The sequence below is a fragment of the Piliocolobus tephrosceles genome, chromosome 15 (assembly GCF_002776525.5).
Source record: "Piliocolobus tephrosceles isolate RC106 chromosome 15, ASM277652v3, whole genome shotgun sequence".
NCBI lineage: Eukaryota > Metazoa > Chordata > Mammalia > Primates > Cercopithecidae > Piliocolobus > Piliocolobus tephrosceles.
This window is the reverse complement of record NC_045448.1, coordinates 102,633,711-102,655,128: the sequence shown is the minus strand read 5'-3', so window position 1 is coordinate 102,655,128 and position 21,418 is coordinate 102,633,711. Positions and strand designations below refer to the sequence as shown.

The 21,418-nt window shown below is 39.6% G+C and overlaps 1 protein-coding gene across 26 annotated transcripts in view; it reads left to right on the top strand.

Moving 5' to 3' along the window:
* The window catches only part of MAP4K4 (mitogen-activated protein kinase kinase kinase kinase 4), a 192,588-nt gene that overhangs the window by 132,599 nt on the left and 38,571 nt on the right, over positions 1-21,418 (top strand). For all 26 annotated transcript variants that reach the window (XM_023211368.1, XM_023211364.1, XM_026456411.1 and 23 more), the window contains exons 9-13: positions 910-988; positions 4,842-5,017; positions 7,596-7,668; positions 9,098-9,308; positions 20,873-21,034. In XM_023211368.1, the coding sequence (XP_023067136.1) occupies positions 910-988; positions 4,842-5,017; positions 7,596-7,668; positions 9,098-9,308; positions 20,873-21,034 (701 nt within the window). The remainder of the gene's footprint in view (positions 1-909; positions 989-4,841; positions 5,018-7,595; positions 7,669-9,097; positions 9,309-20,872; positions 21,035-21,418) is intronic.

Sequence of the window (21,418 nt, the reverse complement as noted above, 5' to 3'; positions counted from 1 at the left end):
AAAAATGCATTTCCTGCTGTCCCCATTAAAAAAGGTCTACACAAAGAATGTATAACTGTCTGGCATGGCATGTAGTTGCTGCTGAATAAATATTTGTTGAATGAATGAAAGTAATTATTGACAGCTAAAAATTAGTTTTCAATGTAGAAATAGAGATCTGCCTCAAACACCATACATTCCCCTGTGCTTCCCTCTAAGAAAGTAAGGCAGGGAAGTACCACCTCACCCTTTGTCTCGGTTTTTGTTCACAAGGGGAATAGTCTTGTCTGCCCCTCCTCATTGCCCAGATGCCTTGTAAGGGCCTTTTGAAGGTAAAGAAACACATGAAAATGCACGTTGCCTATGGTGACATAGTAATGCCTACGTGTGTGCCTAACCCACCTTTATTGGGTGAGTGATAGTACAAAAACAGTAATTGCACAGAATTAAATCCATTTCATGCTCAATTTTTGCTCTTTCTAGTATTTTTAGCTATAACAACAAACAGCATTTCTGGAGGGCCTAACTGTGCTCATTCTGTTCCAGGCATTGTGTGAAGGCCTTTGCAAGCCATATCTTACTTAATCTTCACAACACCCCAGTGAAAATGCAATCATTTTCATTGTAATCTTACAGATAGTTTAACAACTTAAATGTTAGTTCCTATAAGACTTAGATTTATGAAAACTTTCCAATGTCTGTTTGAAAATGTATATTCTTCTTGTTGCTCTCATCCTCCCACTGTGCTGTTTTTAAATGGGAAATTCAAGGTATGCCCTGGAGTTCATAACTAGGTGTCTAGACTGCTCAGTATGAAGCCTATCAGTCAGACGATGGGCCAGAGCATTTCATGTTGTTTATGACTGAGCCCTAGAAATCAAGAATGAGTAAAATAAGTGCCATACTGACACAACCATCTCCTCTCCTCAGCTCTCTGTGACATGCATCCAATGAGAGCACTGTTTCTCATTCCCAGAAACCCTCCTCCCCGGCTGAAGTCAAAAAAATGGTAAGCTATATATGGTTTTTTGTTGTTCTTTTCCTTTTTTTTTGTTTCTTTTTAGTTATACTTTGCTTTGAGATAAAATTCTGGCCCTTCTAATTCTGGGGAACACAAGAGCTGGTTCTCCAAAACACCAATTAAAAGGTGTGTTGGTTTTTTTTTAAATGAGATTTTTCTTGATAAATTCTCTCTGAATTACGAAACGGTGACAGATGACCAAATGAAACACTATAACATGTCTAAAGACAAATGTTCTATTTTAATATTTAGACATTCTTTTAAGTGTAATATACATCTAAACATCTTTCCATTAAAGAAAGTGACTGGGCCCGGTGGCTCACACCTATAATCCCAGCACTTTGGGAGGCCAAGGCGGGCGAATCACCTGAGGTCAGCAGTTCGAGACCAGCCTGACCAACATGGAGAAACCCTGTCTCTACTGAAAAAAAAAATACAAAATTAGCCGGGCGTGGTGACGATGCCTGTAATCCCAGCTACTCAGGAAGCTGAGGCAGGAGAATCGCTTGAACCCAGGAGGCAGAGGTTGTGGTGAGCCAAGGTCACGCCATTGCACTCCAGCCTGAGCAACAAGAGCAAAACTGTCTCAAAAAAAAAAAAAAAAAAAAAAGCTGTGTTGACTTGCAGTTCCTCAGATGTCGTAGGATTTTAAAATTAACAGAGGCTTTTACTGTAATTATTTTTTTTTTTTAACTGAAGTTAGACATACCAGCTTTCATTGCAGAATAGCATATTAACAGAATGGTTTCATCTTCTTGGGCTGTCACTTTTCCTTCTCCTTGTAACTCTCATACATTTGTCAGACAGAATACTGATACCCACAGAGAGAGAGGAGGAGGACTTTCCCTGAGAGAAGCTGTTAGGATTGCAGCATTGTGGGAACATACTGTTGGGTTAGTTGTAAAATCTTGAAGAGAGAGAGCAGTGTTTTGGGTTCTGCTGAGAAATTTGCCCCCTCTTTCCCTCCTGAATTTCTTTCTGGGTCCTTTCCTGTTTGTTCTCGTCTGTACTCTGGCTCTTCATGCATGGCCTTCCCTCCTTTTTGTTGTTCCTCTTTCTGTTTTTCTGGACTCAACTGATTCCTACCTGCTATATGACTTTTTTTTTTTTTTTTTTTTTGGAAACAGTTCTTACTAGTTTTCCAATTGATGCTGCCTCCTCTTAGGTTCTTGACTCTCATTCTGAAATATGCAGAACATCTCAGAGTTAAGCTTCCATTCTGAATTTGGCCTTTTAGCTGTTCCTGTTTATGCTTTTTTTCTTGTTTGCTCACCTTCTGGTGATTTGCACTCCTCTTTTCCCCTATGTTGTTGCACGCCAACACCCATCTTCATACCACTTTTCTTCATGCTTCTCCCTGTATCTCACTGTCCTTGCCCCCAACGCATTTCACCATTCTTTCCCCTCTGTCTTCTGCTGGCAGGATTTTTCTCATTTTTTATACAGTGTTTAACCACATTTGGCTCCATGTGGCTGTCTGATTCCATTTACCTGTGTTTAGAATGGTTTTTATTGCCACCGAGTTATAAGGATTTTAGCTCCAGTCAGTCTTCTGTATTAAGACATAATAACTCTGGACATCCTCAGTGGCATGCCTAGGGAAACCCAATGTGTATAGCTGATATCACCAAGGAATCAGCTATGGAGCTGGAGTAACTCTTTACCCAGTTCATGCTTTGATTAAGTAGTACTCATTCTCCCCTTTACTTTATCTCTCTCAGATTTTGTTGACAGAAGTCTGTACTGGAAGGATTGCTAAGTTAATACTGTCTTCAGGGTACCTCACACTCCGATTATTCTGTCCATTAGCTATAGTTTTATATTAACCACTGTGTGTCCAACATACAGTGATAACAAAGATACAGTGGTAGGCAGCAATAAATGCTTCCTGTGTTCTTTTCTTACACCAAACTTTCTTTAAACTGGATTAGATGACACATTTCATCCATTTATATCCCTGTTCTCATGTTACCCAAGTATTCTAAAAGGATGAGATAATTACAGACGTAAAGTCTTTCTTCTTGTGGTTGCTGTCCACTGTCCACCCGATGTAAATTCTGTTTTTTGGAGAAATGGCTTTCAAAAGATGATCAGTGTCCTTCTGCCAGCAGAACTTGATTCTTGATTTTAGGAAATATTTTGTAGTTCATTGATTCCCAGATGTTAGTCTGTGGACACAATGGTTAGGAATCCTTTTGTAATCTTTTAACTGATGACTCTAACCTCAAAGTTTTTGGTCTGGGGAGTGACTCGGGTATTTGTATCTTCAATAAACTCCCCAAAATGATCTTTGTGGACATTGGGTCTTAGAATTCTCTGTGTTAAAGCAGTTCACTATCCTGTGTAGAATCTTCCATGTTCCTCATTAAACGTAGAATAAAGTAACAGCGACTTTGAATGACTTTAAGGGCTTTTCTTTGAGCTGACCCTAACCTACTTTTCCATTCTTTTTCACTTTTCATACTAGCCTCAGAAAATAACTCATTATTCTTTAACACTTCCCTACTTTAGTTCATATCATTCCTTCACTCTGGAATGTTGTCTTCTCTGTCCTACCTTATGAATATCAAGTATCCTACTTTTTCTTCTTGTCCAATCCACTGTAACAGGTTTTTTCTTCCTCTCTAAGTTTGATATATGCCTGCTGTTGTATCTATCTTAATTTCTCCACTTTATTTCTTATGTGTATGTGTTATAGAGCCTAACATAAACAAATGCAAATAGTTGATACATAAATATTTGTTGAATTGAAAAAAAGTTAAGTTTTAATGGAAATATGAGACAATAGAAGTGATTCTTAAAAGCAGTGAAGTAGAAAGAGTGAACTAATTTTCTGACTCACATTTTTAAAGACTGAAGAATACCTCATTCATTCAACAAAAATTTATTCCATACCTATTGTGGTGTGCATCCCTAGTGTTGAGCATTGCCTACAGGTTGAGATGTAGGAACCAGTTTTTGACCTGTACCATTTCAACCTTTCAGCGGGACAGAAACATAAAGCATGCAGTCTGTTAAAAGCAGATAACCCCAGAAGAAAGGTTCCTAACTTGGGGTCACATAGGGCGAGTGTTCCCAGGAAGATTTACCAGAAGTGGTGATTCTTGAAATGAGTCTCAAAAAATAGGATAGGTGATTGGTAGGAGTGTCTTGACCAAGGCTAGGGCTGTGGTCCTCATGAGCTGGTTATGGAGAAACAGGCAGAAGTAAAAGTGGCTAGTATGGCAAATGTAGGTGACAGATTCATTTCTTCCCCTAAAAAGGACAGGTTCATCTCTTCCTCCAAAAAAAACTCCAACAACTGTAATTTCCACCTTTGTAGATTAAACAGAGGGAACTGACAAATCAACCGGTTTGGAACTCTGGTTGCAATGTCGAATTAACAGGTTCAAGAGCCCCAGCATTTGGTCATGGACTCTGCTCCTTTTCTTATCTCATTGTCTGTCCTTGTCTTCTAGGTACCGGACATCTGTCCCGTCTGCCTTCATTTTGTCAAAGACCTCCCGCTCCCCCCTTCCCCCCGCCACTCCTGTAATTAAGTGATTAATGTGCAATATTAGATTTAAGCCCAGTTCATTTAAATCTGACTTCCTTCTTAGTTCCCTATTTGTGTTGTGTTGTTAGCGATGGGATGCACCACTTAAACTGTGCTAAATTAATGGCTCCTGATCCTCAACAGTCCTGAGTTCCTATTTATGTTTCATACATTATTCCTATGCATTTGCAGAATGTTCACAGTGAATTCTGAAGCTCTTCTTTATGTTGAGGCTTGTAAGTTACTGATATTTTGGATCTTTACTCTTTGTGGTGGAAATTTGATGATCTTTTTCACTTCTTACAGGTCGAAGAAATTTTTTAGTTTTATAGAAGGGTGCCTGGTGAAGAATTACATGCAGCGGCCCTCTACAGAGCAGCTTTTGAAACATCCTTTTATAAGGGATCAGCCAAATGAAAGGCAAGTTAGAATCCAGCTTAAGGATCATATAGATCGTACCAGGAAGAAGAGAGGCGAGAAAGGTACTAAGCCTGTTTTTGTTTTCATCCTTTAAAATGTTTATGTTTAGGTTCTTGCCAACTAGAGTAGGTCCCTCCCTTCCCAGCTGTGAGAGTGCTCACTTGGCCAGTGCTTGCAAGGTTTCTCTCTGCTTGCAGTTCAGTGCTTAGGCCTGGGGTCCAGCCTGGCTCCAGGTGGAGTTGGCTGGAGCTTTGTGGTGTGTCACCAAGCTTACAGCGAATAAATAGGCATGATGATGGGATGCTCTTCTTGTTCCCGAGGGTGACGTCATTGTTGCTGCCCATTTTACTTCATCATGGATGTGTTCATGGCATATTTCACTGGGGTTTAGTAAGCATCTGCTGTGAGCATCTCCATCAGTGTGTTTCTGTATAATTCTCCTGCCCAAGAACCTCTGCTCAGGGGTTTTTTTACTGCTCTACTCTATTACAAGTGGTGTGGCAGCATGGGCCACATGCATAGTCAGACGACTTTGCTTTAAACAGCATGCACAGCACAAGCATGCTCTTGTGCTAAATACTGAAGGTTCTTTTCTGTTCCCAGTATCTTTGTTTTATGTCTTTGCACATACTTTGCCGACCTTCCTGGAATGCTCTCCGTTTTCCTTCTGTCCAGCAAGGTGCAGTTCAAATATCATCACCATCTTTACTAAACCATCTTCTCTGAGGCTGTTGGCTCAGATTGATCTTTATGTTTTGTGGGTCCTATAATAACATTATAGAACAACACTTGGATAACTGGTCTCCTATTATTTTTTGGTTCAAATTTCAAGGTCAGAGAAGAAACTAAGAAGAGCAGGTTCAAGGCAGTAAAAGAATTGGTCAAAGTCTGGAGGCCTTTCTGCCTGTACTGGTATTCATAGTTAAGTTATCATTGATGTTCAGAATAACCTTTTTCCTTCTGATATACTTAGTTATAAAAGTAATTAGGCTTTGTTTATTAAGCTATGCAAGTGTAACACAGTTAACTGAAACTTGAAAACAAGACTTTTTTTCCTTAACTCTCAATTGACATGGAAGCACTGTTTAGGAAAAAATTATTTGCATATTGGATCATTTTCCCGTAACTTTACTTAGTAATAATAGTTAACATTCATGGAACATTTGCCAGATACCTTGTGTCGTCTCATGTTTTCCTCATCACCCACATTTTGCAGATGGAAACAGCAGAACACCTTCCCTTCCTTTCAGTCTTCAAGTCTCAGTGACCTCTTTATCTTCTCTTCGGGTTTACCTTCCAGATACCATCAGCCTCTTGTCAATAATTAGTAATTTGTAGTATAAAATTATAGACATAGCAGAGTACCTATTTTAAGGATTCTGAAGATTATTTAAGCTGGAATTTCCCTTTGAAGCTAGCAGAGTCTATTAAAATTAAATAGCTTTGATGGTTTAGCATACAGAAGAGCTTATGTTATATGTGCAGACTGACAAATTTGTACGGAACCATATTTTAATTGCTCAGGCACTTTAAAACCAGGAAACTGATTTTCATCTTTTTTTGGGGGGGAGGGCCAGAGTCTTGCTCTGTCACCCAGGCTGGACTACAGTGGTGTGGTCTCGGCTCACTGCAACCTCCGCCTCCCGGGTTCAAGTGATTCTCCTGCCTCAGCCTCCTGAGTAGCTGGGATTACAGGCGTGCACCACCACACCCAGTTGATTTTTGTATTTTTAGTAGAGACAGGCTTTCACCATGTTGGTCAGGTTCGTCGCGAACCCCTGACCTCGTGATCTGTCCGCCTCGGCCTCACAAATTGCTGGGATTACAGGTGAGAGCCACCGCACCCAGCCTGATTTTCATCTTATATATCTTTGAAAAAAATAGAGGTGTGTGTGTCTAGTCTTTGCTTTTAAATCTCTTCAGCCTGTCTGGGTTTTTTATTGATTTCTGGAGTGAAACTGCTCACTGGAAGTTGGATATTGACATTAAGTGAAGGGACCAGTAAAACGGCCTTTTGGGAGAACTGTATGAAACCTGTAGAACTGACAGTGAGTTATTGATGTTGAAACTTCTGTTTGTTTGAAGTCTGGCCTAAGTAGAGCAAATTTTAGTCTCGTTCTTTTGCTATATGGTTTAATTAGTTTTCCCTGATTTTGCCTGCTTTGTTTGTGGGTACATTTGGCTTGTTTTTCCTGTACCTAGTTAATGTTTCACTCTGTGTCCATCCTACAGGCTTTTTTCTCTCTGCTGCGCTCTCTGTGGATCCGTAATTGCAGAAAATCACCAAATAAATGATCTTGGTTGCCTTAGTTTCAGCAGTCACATATCTTTTTGAATTTTGCCATCAAAGTGGATTTTGGTGAATTTGCTAGTGTCCTTGGGTTCTTTTCTCATGTGTCAGGGGCGCTGGACCCCCTCTCGTGGTCCTGCACCTCCTCGGCAGTGCATCCCCATGCAAGATTGGCTCGAATGCTGTGGCATCGCGTTTTCTGTAGGGAGTAAGGCTGACTAGGGAACAGATGCTGTCACTGTGGGAATGTGGTGTCTTGTCCCTCCTCCCCGAATCCTCTGTACAAGTTGCTGTTTTCACCGGGAATGGGTTTATTTTCTGCCATGATGCTCTTGTCCTTTTCTTTGTAGATGAGACTGAGTATGAGTACAGTGGGAGTGAGGAAGAAGAGGAGGAAGTGCCTGAACAGGAAGGAGAGCCAAGGTAACCACGAAGCCACGGTGCAGTATCCTGCTGTATGAAGGGATGAAGTTTTATGTTGTGCCAGGATTTCAGAAGACTCCTGTGTGCTGCAACAAATCTTAAATTCTTTGCTAGTGCCAGTTAGACAGTGTCTTACTATCTTCCATTCTTCTCTATTCTTGACAGATTCCTGTAAACATTTTTCTTCCCTGGATCCTCTTACCCAGTGATTCTTTACCAAGGGTTGTATTGTGTCCTCTCCCCAAGTCATTGATAAATGTGTGGGCCTGGGCAGGGGAGAGTGCCCCAGCATTTATTGTTCCAGAAGCCACGGACGGTGAAGGTGCCGTTGAACACCATTTCCTGTGGTATATAGAACATGGCTACACACAAAGAATTGTCCCACTCATGGACCAGCAGGACTGTGTGTGTCCTGATTTATTTTACGGTCTGTGTTTTAGTTTATCTATGGCTCCCCAAGGTTCAGTAAAGCAGAAGGTTAAGGAGTCAGATTGGTTGCATGAACCTCATAATAACTGATGAATCAGAGAATAGAGGATTTTTGGATTGTAAGATGGGTGTGCCTGGCATTTGTCCATGCTGCAGGATGTGGCTGATGAAGTGAACAAAGGGAGGGTGGAAGGACATCTCGAGAGACCTGTGGGGAGCCATGTGCCAGAGAATGGGACTTGGAAGAGAGAGAAGAGAATTTATTGAAGCTACTCCATCATCTCTTTTTCTTCTTGTGTAGGAGAGATTTTAATCCATTTTAGACTAAGAATTTCAGAGGAATTTGAACTGATTTCATGAGCAATGTAATTGTTTTTGAATAGGAGGAGCACCATATGATGAAAAAGGCAATTTAAGGAGATATGTTTGCCGTGCTGCTCTGGATGCCATGGCAGCAGAGAAGTAACTTGGTGGGGAGGTCAGCTAGGAAGGGTGTGTTTAATTGATCTTCGCAGTGGCTAATTCATAGGACCCGCTTGGGCTCAGCTGCTGACCTGGAAATGAGAAAGTGGGTGGGAATTATGACAGGGCTTGGTGGTTGACCAAAGACAAAGGAATGGTGTAAACACTGAAGAGTGGTCTGATGGTTCTGTTTACTGAAGGAAGAAAAAAGGTAGTTAAAGGACTAGTGAAATCAAAGAAGGTGATTTCAACCTTTCCTTTTACTGAGTTTGAATCGTTATGAGAATCCTAAGTAGAAATGTCTTGTCAAGCAAACATCTAGGACAGCATTTTAAGATATTTACTAAATACATAAAAGAAGATATGGGACTATTGAATTGTAGATATGGTCATTTTTGTGAATGTATTAGTTGCCTCCCTCAAGCCAGAGGAACTCAGAGAATGAATGTAGAAATGGAATAGGATGCTGGTGCTGCTCTCTCACTTAGAGGACAGTGTGATCTGTGCACACCCCTGAAAGCCCTACTTTCTCCAACAGTTCCATTGTGAACGTGCCTGGTGAGTCAACTCTTCGTCGAGATTTCCTGAGACTGCAGCAGGAGAACAAGGAACGTTCTGAGGCTCTTCGGAGACAACAGTTACTACAGGAACAACAGCTCCGGGAGCAGGAAGAATATAAAAGGCAACTGCTGGCGGAGAGACAAAAGCGGATTGAGCAGCAGAAAGAACAGAGGCGACGGCTAGAAGAGGTAGCAAAAGGAAAATGTCCAAGTTGGTTGGTCTTTTCTCTTTCTGCATTTACACTGGTAGTTAGCCACTCAAAGGAATATCCTCCGTAGCTTCCTGGGGTAATACTTATCCCCTGGCACAGCTGTTTACATAACTTGTGAAAGAAAGCTTACACTTTGGACTGGCAGGCCTTCACATTCCTTGAGGCCTTAGAAATAAATGTTTTCCTTCCTTGTGAAAACTTGGATCTGCCTCACAGTTACTCATCAACATACTGTGTTAGATGCCGAGCAAGTGTCCCAAAGATGGCATCAGGCCAGTTTTGTGACGTCTTTGCATTATGGTTTAAGTTGACTTGCTCAGGATTGACCTGATTGCTTTTCCACTCTCAGCTTCTGAGTCCCAGTTTGTATGTGCATATTTTTCTGAAACTTCAGACTTTTTCACATGAAAAATTATTTTTTTCTCTAAATACCTTAACTTTAGGTATACTCAAGAGTAGGGGATGCGGATGAGGACAAATAGCTAATGCATGCAGGGCTTAATACCTAGGTGATGGGTTGACAGGTACAGCAAACCACCATGGCACATGTTTACCTATGTAACAAACCACGTTCTGCAGTGTATCCCAGAACTTAAACAAAATTTAAAAGAAAGCTAAGATTTGGACTTAGAGGCAGAAACACAGGAAGAGTACCATGTGGCAAGGGAGGCAATATGGGAATAATGGTCTACAAGTCAAGGAAGGCTAAGTATTGCCTGCAACCACTGAAACTAGGAAGAGGCAAAGAAAGACCCTTCCCTAGAGCCTTCAGAGAGAACATGGCCTTGCTCACACTTTGATTTCAGAGTTCCAGCATCCAGAACTGTCAGAAAATAAATTTCTACTGGTCAAACACACACACACAGACACACACACACACACACACACACACACACACACGCACACTAAGGGATGCAGAAAACAATTTGAACCTGGAAGTTGTAGTGTCCTCTGGTGGAGAAGTACATTTTGCACCACCTGCTCGTTTAACTCATTAATATTGCTAGCATTGGTAATGTGGTTACCTTACAGCTTTCATGTTTTTAATGCACAGAAATATATTATTTCCCTGTACAGTCATGGGTCGCTTAATGACGGGGATACATTCTGAGAAAGGCATCATTAGGTGATCCGTCATTGTGGGAACATCATAGAGTGTACCTACCCAGACCTAGATGGTACAGACTACTACGCACCTAGGCTATGTGGTATGGCCTCTTGCTCCTAGGCTACAAACCCGTACAGCATGTTACTGTGCCTCATACTGTAGGCAGTTGTAACACAATGGTAAGTATTTGTATATGTAATCATAGAAAAAGTGTGGTAAAAATATGATATTATAATTTTATGGGACCACCATTGTATATGCAGTTCATCATTGACCAAAACATGGCCATTTCACCTGGGGGTCAGAAGAGTCTTTTGATTTTCTTTTCTTGACTGGCTCCTGCTGCATGCCTCACAGGTCCAAATTTCTCATTCATTATCATTTCTGTTTTTATTTAATTCACAGATATTGTTTTTTTCCTCCGGAAAAATGGCGCAACAGCAGTAAAGCCCTGTATTGATATTATCCAGTGGAATTTAGTCTATTAAATAGCAACACATGCTGTTAAATATTCTCCTACTAATTTAACAGCACATTTTGGCATGGAATCTTTCATACATTTTGTGTATTTTTGTAGTCTGGATTCTGAAAACTCTTTATAATTTGCCACTCATTTAGAAAAATTAGTGCCTGCTGAACTAAGGAGCCTGCAAATATTCAGCTAGGACTTTTAGAAGAAAACAGTACATATGTTCCCCGGTAGTAGGGACAACTTCGCTGCTTATATAATGCTTTTGTAGCTAATTTGCAAACTCCTTGTAGTATTTTTGTTAAGACCTTTTCAATGTTCTTTTTAATAACTCTTGAATGAGTTCCGAGGTCTGTTCAAGTTGCATGTGGACTGTACTTACTATATTAGAATGCTTGAATTTTGAGACTGTGGCTGTCCAGCCTCTGCATGTGGTAGGTGGTGAAGGTGAGCGATGGCTCACAAGGAAGAGCTGAAGTTTTAAAGTCATTTTGTTTTATAAGCTACGTAGATGCTAGTGAGTGTCCGTGAAAACAAGAATTTTGTACTTGACGTGTTTTAATTAGCCCATTATGGATTTTCAGTGTAAGTTCAACTCAGGGTCATCTCTTTGAGCTTCTTTTCTCAATTAGGAAAGATTCAGAAAATGCTGAAATGAGAAAAGTCACATGAGTAGCATTCCACTGGTTTGGATTTTTGGTCAGCTAGCTGCTTGTTACTAGCCTGGGTAATTAAGCTTTACTTAAACTCCAGGTCCGAGGAAGGTAATTTGGGAATAGAGTGATCCCTTATTTGGGGGATTGGTTCTAGGACTTCCCATGGATACCAGAAGTGCGGATGCCCAAGCCCCTGATACAAAGTGGCCATATAACCTGTGCACTCTGTTCCATAGATAGTCATATGTTGCATAACAACATTTTGGTCAACAACTGACTACATGTATGATGGTGGTCCCATAAGATTATAATGGAGCTGAAAAATTCCTATTGCCCAGTGACATCATAGCCTTTGTAACGTGTAACGGGTTGTAGCTCAACCTGTTACTCGTGATTGTGGTGATGCTGGTATAAACTCACATATTGCACTGCTGGTTGTATAAAAGTATAGCACGTACAATTATATACAGTGTATGTTACTGTGTTTATGTATTTACTATATTATACTTTTTAATCATTATTTTAGAGTGTACTCCTTCTACACATTAAAAACCAAGTTAACTGCAAAACAGCCTTAGGTCCTTCAGGAGGATTCCAGAAGAAGGCGTTGTGATCATAGGAGATGACAGCTGACAGTTCCATGTGTGTTATTTGCCCTTGAAGACCCTCCAGTGAGACAAGATGTAGAGGGAGAAGATGGTGATATTGAGGATCCTGACCTTGTGGAGGCCTAGACTAATGTATATGTTTGTGTCTTACTTTTTACCAAAAACATTTTTAAAGCTAAAAAATTTTTCAATTAGGAAAAGTTTATAGGATAAAAATTTAAAGAAAGAAAATATTTTGTACAGTTATTTGAAGTGTTTGTGTATTAAACTCATAAAAGAATAAAATTAACTTTTAAATTTTAAGTAAGAAAAAGTTACATTAAGATTAATTTAATATTGAAGGAAGAAAAACATTTTAAAGTAAATTTAGTATGGCATGAATGCGCAGTGTTTCTGAAGGCTACAGTAGTGTACACTAATGTCCCAGGTCTTCACATTCACTCACCACTCACTCACTCACTCACCCAGAGCAACCTCCAGCCCCTCAAGCTCTATTCATGGTGAGATCGCATTTGTAATCTTTTATAGCATGTTTTTACTGTACTTTTTTTGTGTTTAGATACACAACTGCTTACCATTGTATTGCAGTTACTTAGCATATTCAGTATAGTACCAGGCTGTGCAGGTTTGTAGCCTAGGAGCAATAGGCCACACCATATGGCCTAGGTGTGTAGTAGGCTGTCCCATCTAGGTTTGTGTGTGCACACTATATGATGTTCATACAATGAAGAGATCACCTAACGACGCATTTCTAGGAACATATCTCTGTTGTTAAGCAACACATGACTGTACTTTAAATCAACTCTGGACTACTTAATACCAAGTACAATGTAAATGCCATGCAAATGCCTATTATACTGTATTATTTAGAGAATAATGACCAAAAAAGCCTGTACAGATGCAATTTTTTCAAATATTTTTTGACCTAAGGTTGGACAAATCCATGCGGTTGTGAAACCTGTGGATACAGAGGGCTGACTATTTGAGCCATCATTGGTTCGTAGCCCTTTACTGACATTAAGGATTTAGTCAGAACTGTTTGAGGAACAGAGATTATTTTATGAACAAAGTCGGTAAAGATGGTCAGCCTCGCTCATAAGATATTAACACTGAAAGGAGATAACTGTTATCTGTCAGCAGACTGGCAAAACATGGTCCATAAAGTAAAGGCTGTGGACAAACACATTGCAGATGCCACAAAACCAGGCCCACTGGGGTTGGGGATTTCTCTTGCCATCCACACGCTCCTGTCTCTGCACCCTTTTTGCAGGTGAGGGATGGTGCTTTTGCCCTTCGTAGGTCCTTCATCTTTAAGACCTACATACACTCCCACCTCCTATCTCCCTTGGTGCTCTCTGATCACTGCTGCTGCTAGTATCACCCTCCTTTGCTTCTCTGCTTTCTCCTCATCTCGTGTGTGAACTGGATCTCCTTTGGAAGTCCTTGCAACTCTTCTGGAGTTTGTCTCTCAGTTTTGCTGAAAATGAGGTTTTTGTTTTCTCTTGTTTGGTTTGGATAGTTCCAGGAGGAAAAGGGGAGAATGCTGAGCTCATGCAGCCAAGTTCGTACCGAGAGTCTCAGCACTTCTTCCCGGCCCCTCCCCGCTGCTCTTCGTGTGTGTGGCTGTGCTCCCGGGGGTCCTTCTCTTATGGGTACACTCGTATTTTGTCAGTTTACTGTAAGTGAGTTATCCAGATTCAGAAAAGGATAATTTTCTTCCTCCCTCAAAAAGGTGTTCTGTTTTGTTTCGGAGACAGGGTTTTGCTGTGTCACCCAGGCTGGAGTGCAGTGGTGCAATCTCAGCTCACTGCACCGTCTGCCACCTGGGCTCAGGTGATCCTCCTGGCTCTGCCTCTTGAGTAGCTGGGACCACAGGCATGCACCAGCACACCAGGCTCATTTTTGTATTTTTTGTTTTGTGGAGATGGGGTTTCACCATTGTTGGCCAGGCTTGTCTCTTAACTCCCGGGCTCAAGCAGTCCACCCGCCTCAGCCTCCCAAAGTGCTGGAATTACAGGCGTGAGCCACCGCGCCCAACCAAAAAGTTTTAATACTACTTTTCCTATTTGGAGCATCATCACACCTTTGGCTCGTAAAAGACTTTGGATCTAACTAAATTTTTTTTTTCATTTTGTTCACAAGCCAACCTTTTCTTTCATCCAGTATTTATTTGCTTTTTAGGAAAAAATGAAGCTTACTTAATTGTGGTATCATTTTATACCAATAGTTTTGTGCTCTTTTTTGTTGTTGTTGAATCATGATTTGGCATCCTTTATCTGTTCCTCTCTACTCTCGTGACATTCACACATTTGGTTAGCATGTTTTCTTTGTCCTTTGTCTCAGTTTAATAAAAATAGTCTGGGCATGATGGCTCACACCTGTAATCCCAGCCACTTTGGGAGGTCAAGATAGGGTGCTCACTTAAGCCCAGGAGTTTGAGATCAGCTTGGGAATATAGCAAGACCCCATCTCTATTTAATAAAAAAATTTAAAAAGAGTAAAAGGAAATAAAAATATTAAACAAGATGGTGTCCTGGAGAAAACCAGATGAGTTTCCTGCTACTTGTAATTCTCTTTCTATTCTTGAACAGTACTGATAAGGATATTCGGGTCTTTCCTGTCTCAGAGTCTTTTAGCTGGTATTTGAAAACATTTCTTACGTCTTTCCTTTCAAAGCCTTTACCCCCGGACTCTCAGTTGTCACTTTGTGATTTTGGAAAATCGGCTTCCTCAGCTGAGGGTAAATGTTAGTGTGAGCACCAGCAGTTTCTTTTGGCCTTTCTTCCACCAAGAGGACACACAGTAACATTTCTGTCATTCCTACAAAATCCCAAAGTGATTTCTCCAAATCTCAAAGTTAAATTTTAGAGGGGTGGTGGAAGTAGAAGACATTAAAAACAAAGGGAAGCAAGAGAAAAAAAACTGTGTGAAATTTGATTAGTACTGATATTAAATTGTAACACTAGGAAAACATAAAAGTTTCTTAGTTAAAAAATTAGCAAACTGTGCCATGCATGCATTGTGTGTTTCTTGGTTTTGAAATTTAGAAGGAAGTCAGTGAACTCCTTTACTCTGAGGCACTTTGCAGCAGTTGCCATGTATTTGAAAGAAATAGGAATCATTTTCTCACTCCTCCTTTCCTACAGAAAAGTTCTTTGTTTTGCAGGCCATTAGTATCTAACATCAGTAGTACATGTTAGCACATGCTACCTTTCTTAAAAAAATAGTTTCAGCTTTAATATACACAGTAATGCCAGTGCCCCTACAGCTAAGGCCTTGCTTCCTGTCAAGCTAGCAGCTCAATTGGTATGCAGAAGGTGGCTGGCTGGCTTTTAAGAACTCCTTATAAGTTCTTAAATATTCTCTTGGCATCCCAGTCTGGTGCTTGGTTATATTTGCAGTTAAATTTTGTAGTGAGTTTAATTCCTCATACACGATTTATTATCTAAAGATGGGGAAGAAACGAATAGTTCTCCACTGTGACTTCATCAGAACTTGCAAATAAAAAAACTCAAGGGTTGATGATATATATGTGTAGTAACATGACTGCAGAAGTTCTTGGAAATAGCAGAGTCCAAAGAGTTAACTGGTTTATCAAAATATATTAGTTTCCACTGAAGCCAATAAATCCAGTGGAGTATATTTAAATAGATCTCACTATTATTAGTGTAATTTTATTTAGAAGAGTTTTTAGAATTGTGAGATGAAAGCTTTGCTTTTAAATACCAAACTAGAATAGGAACTTAGATAATTAAAGCTTAGTTGGAAAAGTACATATTTACGTAGGCACGCTTGGGAAAATTTAAGTAATAAAATCTGTATAGTTTGAGAGATTTGGTGATCACGTTAGGGCATCACACAGTTTTTCTATCTGTTTCTATTTTGTTTTTAAAGAAAAGATAGTTTAAGAAAATAAATTACATCAGTTTGTAAAAGCTTCAAAAGATTATATCATGTTTATCATTCTTAGTTGGGTAAGCCTGAAGAAGCATGTTCATTAAAATTCCCTGGGCTTTCTTATTTGCAGTCATAGGCATAAGGTTAACAGTACAGACCGATGTTATTTTGTTGATGGTGTGTATGTTTCAGTTTTTGATATTTTCTTTTGAAGTTCTAATGCAAGAGGCCAGCTTTTCACATTACCTATTAAGATATTAAGGGCTTTCTTATTTTTTAATGATTCCTCTTAGTGCCCCCAATTACCGCCAAATTGAGGGCCTATTCTGAATGTAGTGGTTTTTATGGTTGGTAGTTGAAATTCTTGCTCTCAATCTAGTTTACCACTTCAACTATTAGAATATAAGGTAGAAGAGAAGTCAGTAACTGTACTTTTTTTTTTTTTTTTGCCTTAGCTATTGTTCTTAACTATTTGGTCCCACTAACCAGGACTTGCTTAGTGGGATAGTGTTGGCAGATTTATCACTTTCCACACTGTCTTCTGGGTTTTTTTTTTTTTTTTTTTTTTTTAAAGATACATGACTTACCTGACCTGCAAGATTTGGAGGAAAGAAGCAGTTTCTAATTCATCTTTGTATATCTGCGGTGCTTAATAAGTATTTCTCAAAGAGATGGATTCGTTGTTTGTAGTCTTTGTGTCTCTGCAAAGGAAGGGCTCATTCAAATTTAAGCCTATGTGAAAATGAACCCTTGGGCTTGAGATCTCTCATTTGAGTACCAGAGGCACCTTAGAGTGAGTACTTTAGAGGACCTTTTACGATATCTTGAGGCATAAAGGAGGTGTGGTTTTTTTTGTTGTTGTTGTTTTGTTTTTTTTAAAGTATGAGGCTCTACCCAGTGTAATAATTAAAGCTCAAGACTTTGTGCTCTTACTTGGTGATCTTAAGAAGATTGCCTTAGGATTTGATTGGATTTCATAGGACCTAGAGACCTGAATGGATTCGTGAGTCTGTCATCACTCTAAATGCTAAGTGTTGGGTAAATTCAGAGCAGTTTCTGTTTTGGATGTCATATGCTAGGTATAAAGGTTAGATTCAAATAAAAAAAGTATTGAATTTCTCTTCTGAAGGTAATGTGTGATATTTACTACAGGGGAAAAAAAAGAGATAAGACATGGTTCCTGCTTTCAAGACATTTGGAGTCTCTTTTATGTTGATCTAGTAACCAAAGGTATGGCAGTATTGCCTGAAATTAAAAATTAAAAAGCCTCTCAGAAGGTTTCAGTTGACAGTTTAACTTTTTATATAGCATATCCTGTTTGTAAGATGTTGTTTGCTTGCAATTTTTTCTTTGATAGTATATTTTGAATTAAATTTATACATTTTTATTAATTGAATAAAATGTAATTATGTTGACATTATATGTACATATATACAGAGTGAGTTTGCACACATACGAACATGCACAGTTAGACTACCCTGTCCTGTGCAGCTCATCTACTGAGCATCCCCTGCCCCCAGCAGGAGCAGATACATGCTACCTGGGAAAAGTGAACAACAAAGATTGGGACCATGGAAAACACTGAGTATGTGGCGAAAGATGAACTAAAACAAGGGCATTAAGTGAAAATGTAAATACTAATCAGTGTGACTGCAAGCGTGCTCACTTCACTCAGCTCCCAAAATGCTGGAAGACGCACTTACTACAAATGCTCTCTCTTTTTCATACACCCTTTCTCAATGCCGTAGGATATTAGAAGGATTCCCAGAATATTGTGACGATTTCTCTCTGGAGATAACTGACCAGCCCAAAGGAAGTAAGGCCCCAGTGAAGTGATCAGGGTGAATCATAATCACCTTACTCTGTTGCTAAGTAGTTGCCAGGTGCTCTTTGTCTATACTGTCCTTATAGTTTGCTTTTTAGGACCTTAAATGTAAATGGACAGCCAAGATTACCAGACACTGGGGAAAATCTCTAACATGAAAGATTTTGAAACAAATAGGAAAAAGAACTCAAAGGATATAGAGACAGGGAACAGAGCAAAGCATCTCATACGTATATACATATACACATGAACAGACACAAGACCTTATCCTTGGAAAGAGAAGATACTGTATTTATGGAAAAAGAATACTCAGAAATTAAGAAGGAATTCTTGAGTTTTTTTAATTTAAATTAACACTCCCAGAAAGTGGGGGAGAAAAGACAAGCTGGTGGATAATAGGACAAAAGGAAAACTTGCAGAATCAATCCAGGATGTCCAGGATGTCCAAACTTACAGAATCAATCCAGGATGTCCAACTTCTATTTAATAGATGTTCTAGGAATTGAATACTATAGAAAGAACATACAGGAATAATTTAAGCAAAATTTCCAGACTAAGAAATACGAGTTTCTGGATTGAAAGCCTCGCTGAATACCCAGCACATGAATGAAAAAGGTTCACACAAAGGCACATACATTATTCTGTATGTACACATACATTATAGTGTATGTGCACATACATATATACATACATCATCATCTTTAGAATATTGAGGATGAAAAGAGGATCCTAGAAGCTGAAGTTGGGAGCAGGTAGAGGAGTGTGGAATGGGTCCTGTACTAAGTATCAAGAATCTGAACGGTCTCAGAATCTCGAGGAGCAACATCAGAAACTAGAAGATGGCATAGCAATGCCTTCGAAACTCGGAGGGAATGTTAATTTTCTTCAGCCGAAATTGTGTGTAACGTGTTAGGGGAAATAACAACTTTGCAAAGTTCCCAGAGGTTGTTTTGTTTTGTTTTGTTTTGCTTTGTTTTGTTTTACCTTTTCTTCTCTTTTCCTCAAGAAGCTGCTGGAGGATGTGTTCCAGCAAAGTAAGAAAGAAGATGACAAGGATTCCCAGGAAGTTTGTGGACAGAAATATAGGATGACTGGAAAGCAGTCAGTGTCCAAGAATAAAGAAAGAATACCTGATTTCTTTAACCGTGTTGAGTGTTGTGGTAGTGCAAGAGACTTTATAGATTATTTGTGATAGGTCCATAGAAATCCAGTGGAACAAATGAAAAGTGAGATAAGTAATAACACCTTGATAAATAAAGATGGCATAGCCATTAAAGTTGTAGGTTTTAGACACTAGAGCAGGAGCACCATTCATTTTATGACCCCATCTCCACCCATGGGAGGCTGATGAGTTTTGTGTATTGAATTCGAAGAGCAGAGAATGGGGGAAAAGAAGATTCTCCCATTGAAAAACCTATGTAATAAGAGAGGCGGGACCAGAAGCAGACTCAGAACATCGTTGAGAATAATGGGAGTATAGTAGTCAAGTGAGAGAGACGGGAGTACCCAAATCATCGTTGCTGTCTAGTTATTCCAGATGAAAGATACTACTTTACATTTCCCAGGGCATCATTTTTAAGTGTCGGCTTTCAGATTAAATACTAGTTGAGAGTGGGGAGAAGACCCAGAAGGAATACTTAAACTATAATAAATGTGTACTTTGTATATCCATTATCAATATGTCTAATATCCCTGATAGCTTTACCCTAAGCTTTCTTGTTTAATGGTTAATTTTAGTGTCACAAATAAAGTTTGTGTTAACATTATTGGCTGTGTCTGGGAAATTTGATGGCTGTGTGTCCTCTAGAGCTGTTGCTATCCAGTAGCCACTAGCCACGTTTGGCCATTTAAATTTAAATTCAGTGCGACAAAATTAAAAACTCAGTTTTTCATTCATACTAGCTGTATTTCAGGTGCTCATTAGCAACATGTGACTAGTGACTATGGAGCAGTGCAGAGACAGAACATTTTTATTACCCAGAGAGTCCAGAGTCTAGCTTGTGCTTTATTGGCAGACAGCCTTGGGCTATAAGAGTGAGTTGTCATCAAGTGCCTGGCGTGTCATCTTGCTCTGTACTGTAGGGTTACATAGAACAGTCTGGGTTTAGAAAGGCCGAGTGAGTCTGGTAATTCAGTAGCATCTTTTACACCTGTTGATGGGCTGCAGGGTAGAGTGTGGTTAAGAGTATGTATGAGCTGTAGAGGCAGAGCAGCTCTTCCAGCTGGGGGCTTGCTGGCTGTGTGACTTTGGGCAAGTCATTTACCTTTTCTGAAGCTGTTTTCACATCTGTAAAGCAGGGATGAAATAATGACTTCCTTGGGTTGTTAGGAGACTTATATTGGGTAAAATAAATGGAATAGAAATATCAAATACTTAGCATAGTGCCAGGCACATAGTCATAAGCATTTGCTCAGTGGCAGTTTCTGAAATATTTGTATTAATGATAATGGTCATGGTTATTCTTTTCAGTTCCTCTTTTCCTGATGTGTGATGTCAGTTCCTCTTTTCCTGATGTGTGATGTCAGTTCCTCTTTTCCTGATGTGTGTTTCTTTTTTTCCTTTTTTAAATTATTTGTCTTTCTTTCTTTGCTGGATTTCTATTTCCCTTTATTTCTTTCTCTCAATGTGTTTTTCTTCTTACTTAAGGGTCCTGCATAACCCTGTTAATGATATCCAAGAATAAAGAATTTTCTGTCCCCTAATTGCTGTGGTGCAGTGAGCAGTGGGGAATAATTGTTATCAAAATGAAACAAAACCCTGTAAGGATTCACAGAATCACAATACTTTTGATCAAAATTCATGAGGAAGCCCTTACTTACGGGTTCAAGGGCAGTATGGAAATAATTGGCCGGTAGCTATGAGGCCCGTGAACCTCACCTCATTAGTGTGCACCTGTGACTGACTGATCAGCGCACTATAACATCATGAGAAAGATGGCGGGAAGATCCCTGGTAATTATACGTTTTTACTTACATAGCAACAAAGGAGAGAGCGTGAAGCTAGAAGGCAGCAGGAACGTGAACAGCGAAGGAGAGAACAAGAAGAAAAGAGGCGTCTGGAGGAGTTGGAGAGAAGGCGCAAAGAAGAAGAGGAGAGGAGACGGGCAGAAGAAGAAAAGAGGAGAGTTGAAAGAGAACAGGTTAGTTCACAGAGAACGTACCAGGCTTACGTTTGCGAAGTTTATTACTTTGCAGAGGTGGGGGATTTTTAGAAAGTACACATGTGATGCATACACACATGTACACACATACACATATACTTAGAACTTCAGATGTATGAACGTGGTGAAACACAATCAGAATGACACCAATAAATTGGGGCTGTTATCTTAAAAAGGGTTTATAAATCATCATACTTTAGAAACCTTTTGAAACCAATTAAGTGGTCTCTAAATAGTATAATATCTGAAAGATGTCTGCATGTATCTTCTCAGACTTGGCTTAAATGCTGTGGACCCCAAATAGATGAGTGATAATTAACTTTTTTAAAAAAAAAGAAATTAAAAACCAACAGTAAGAAATTT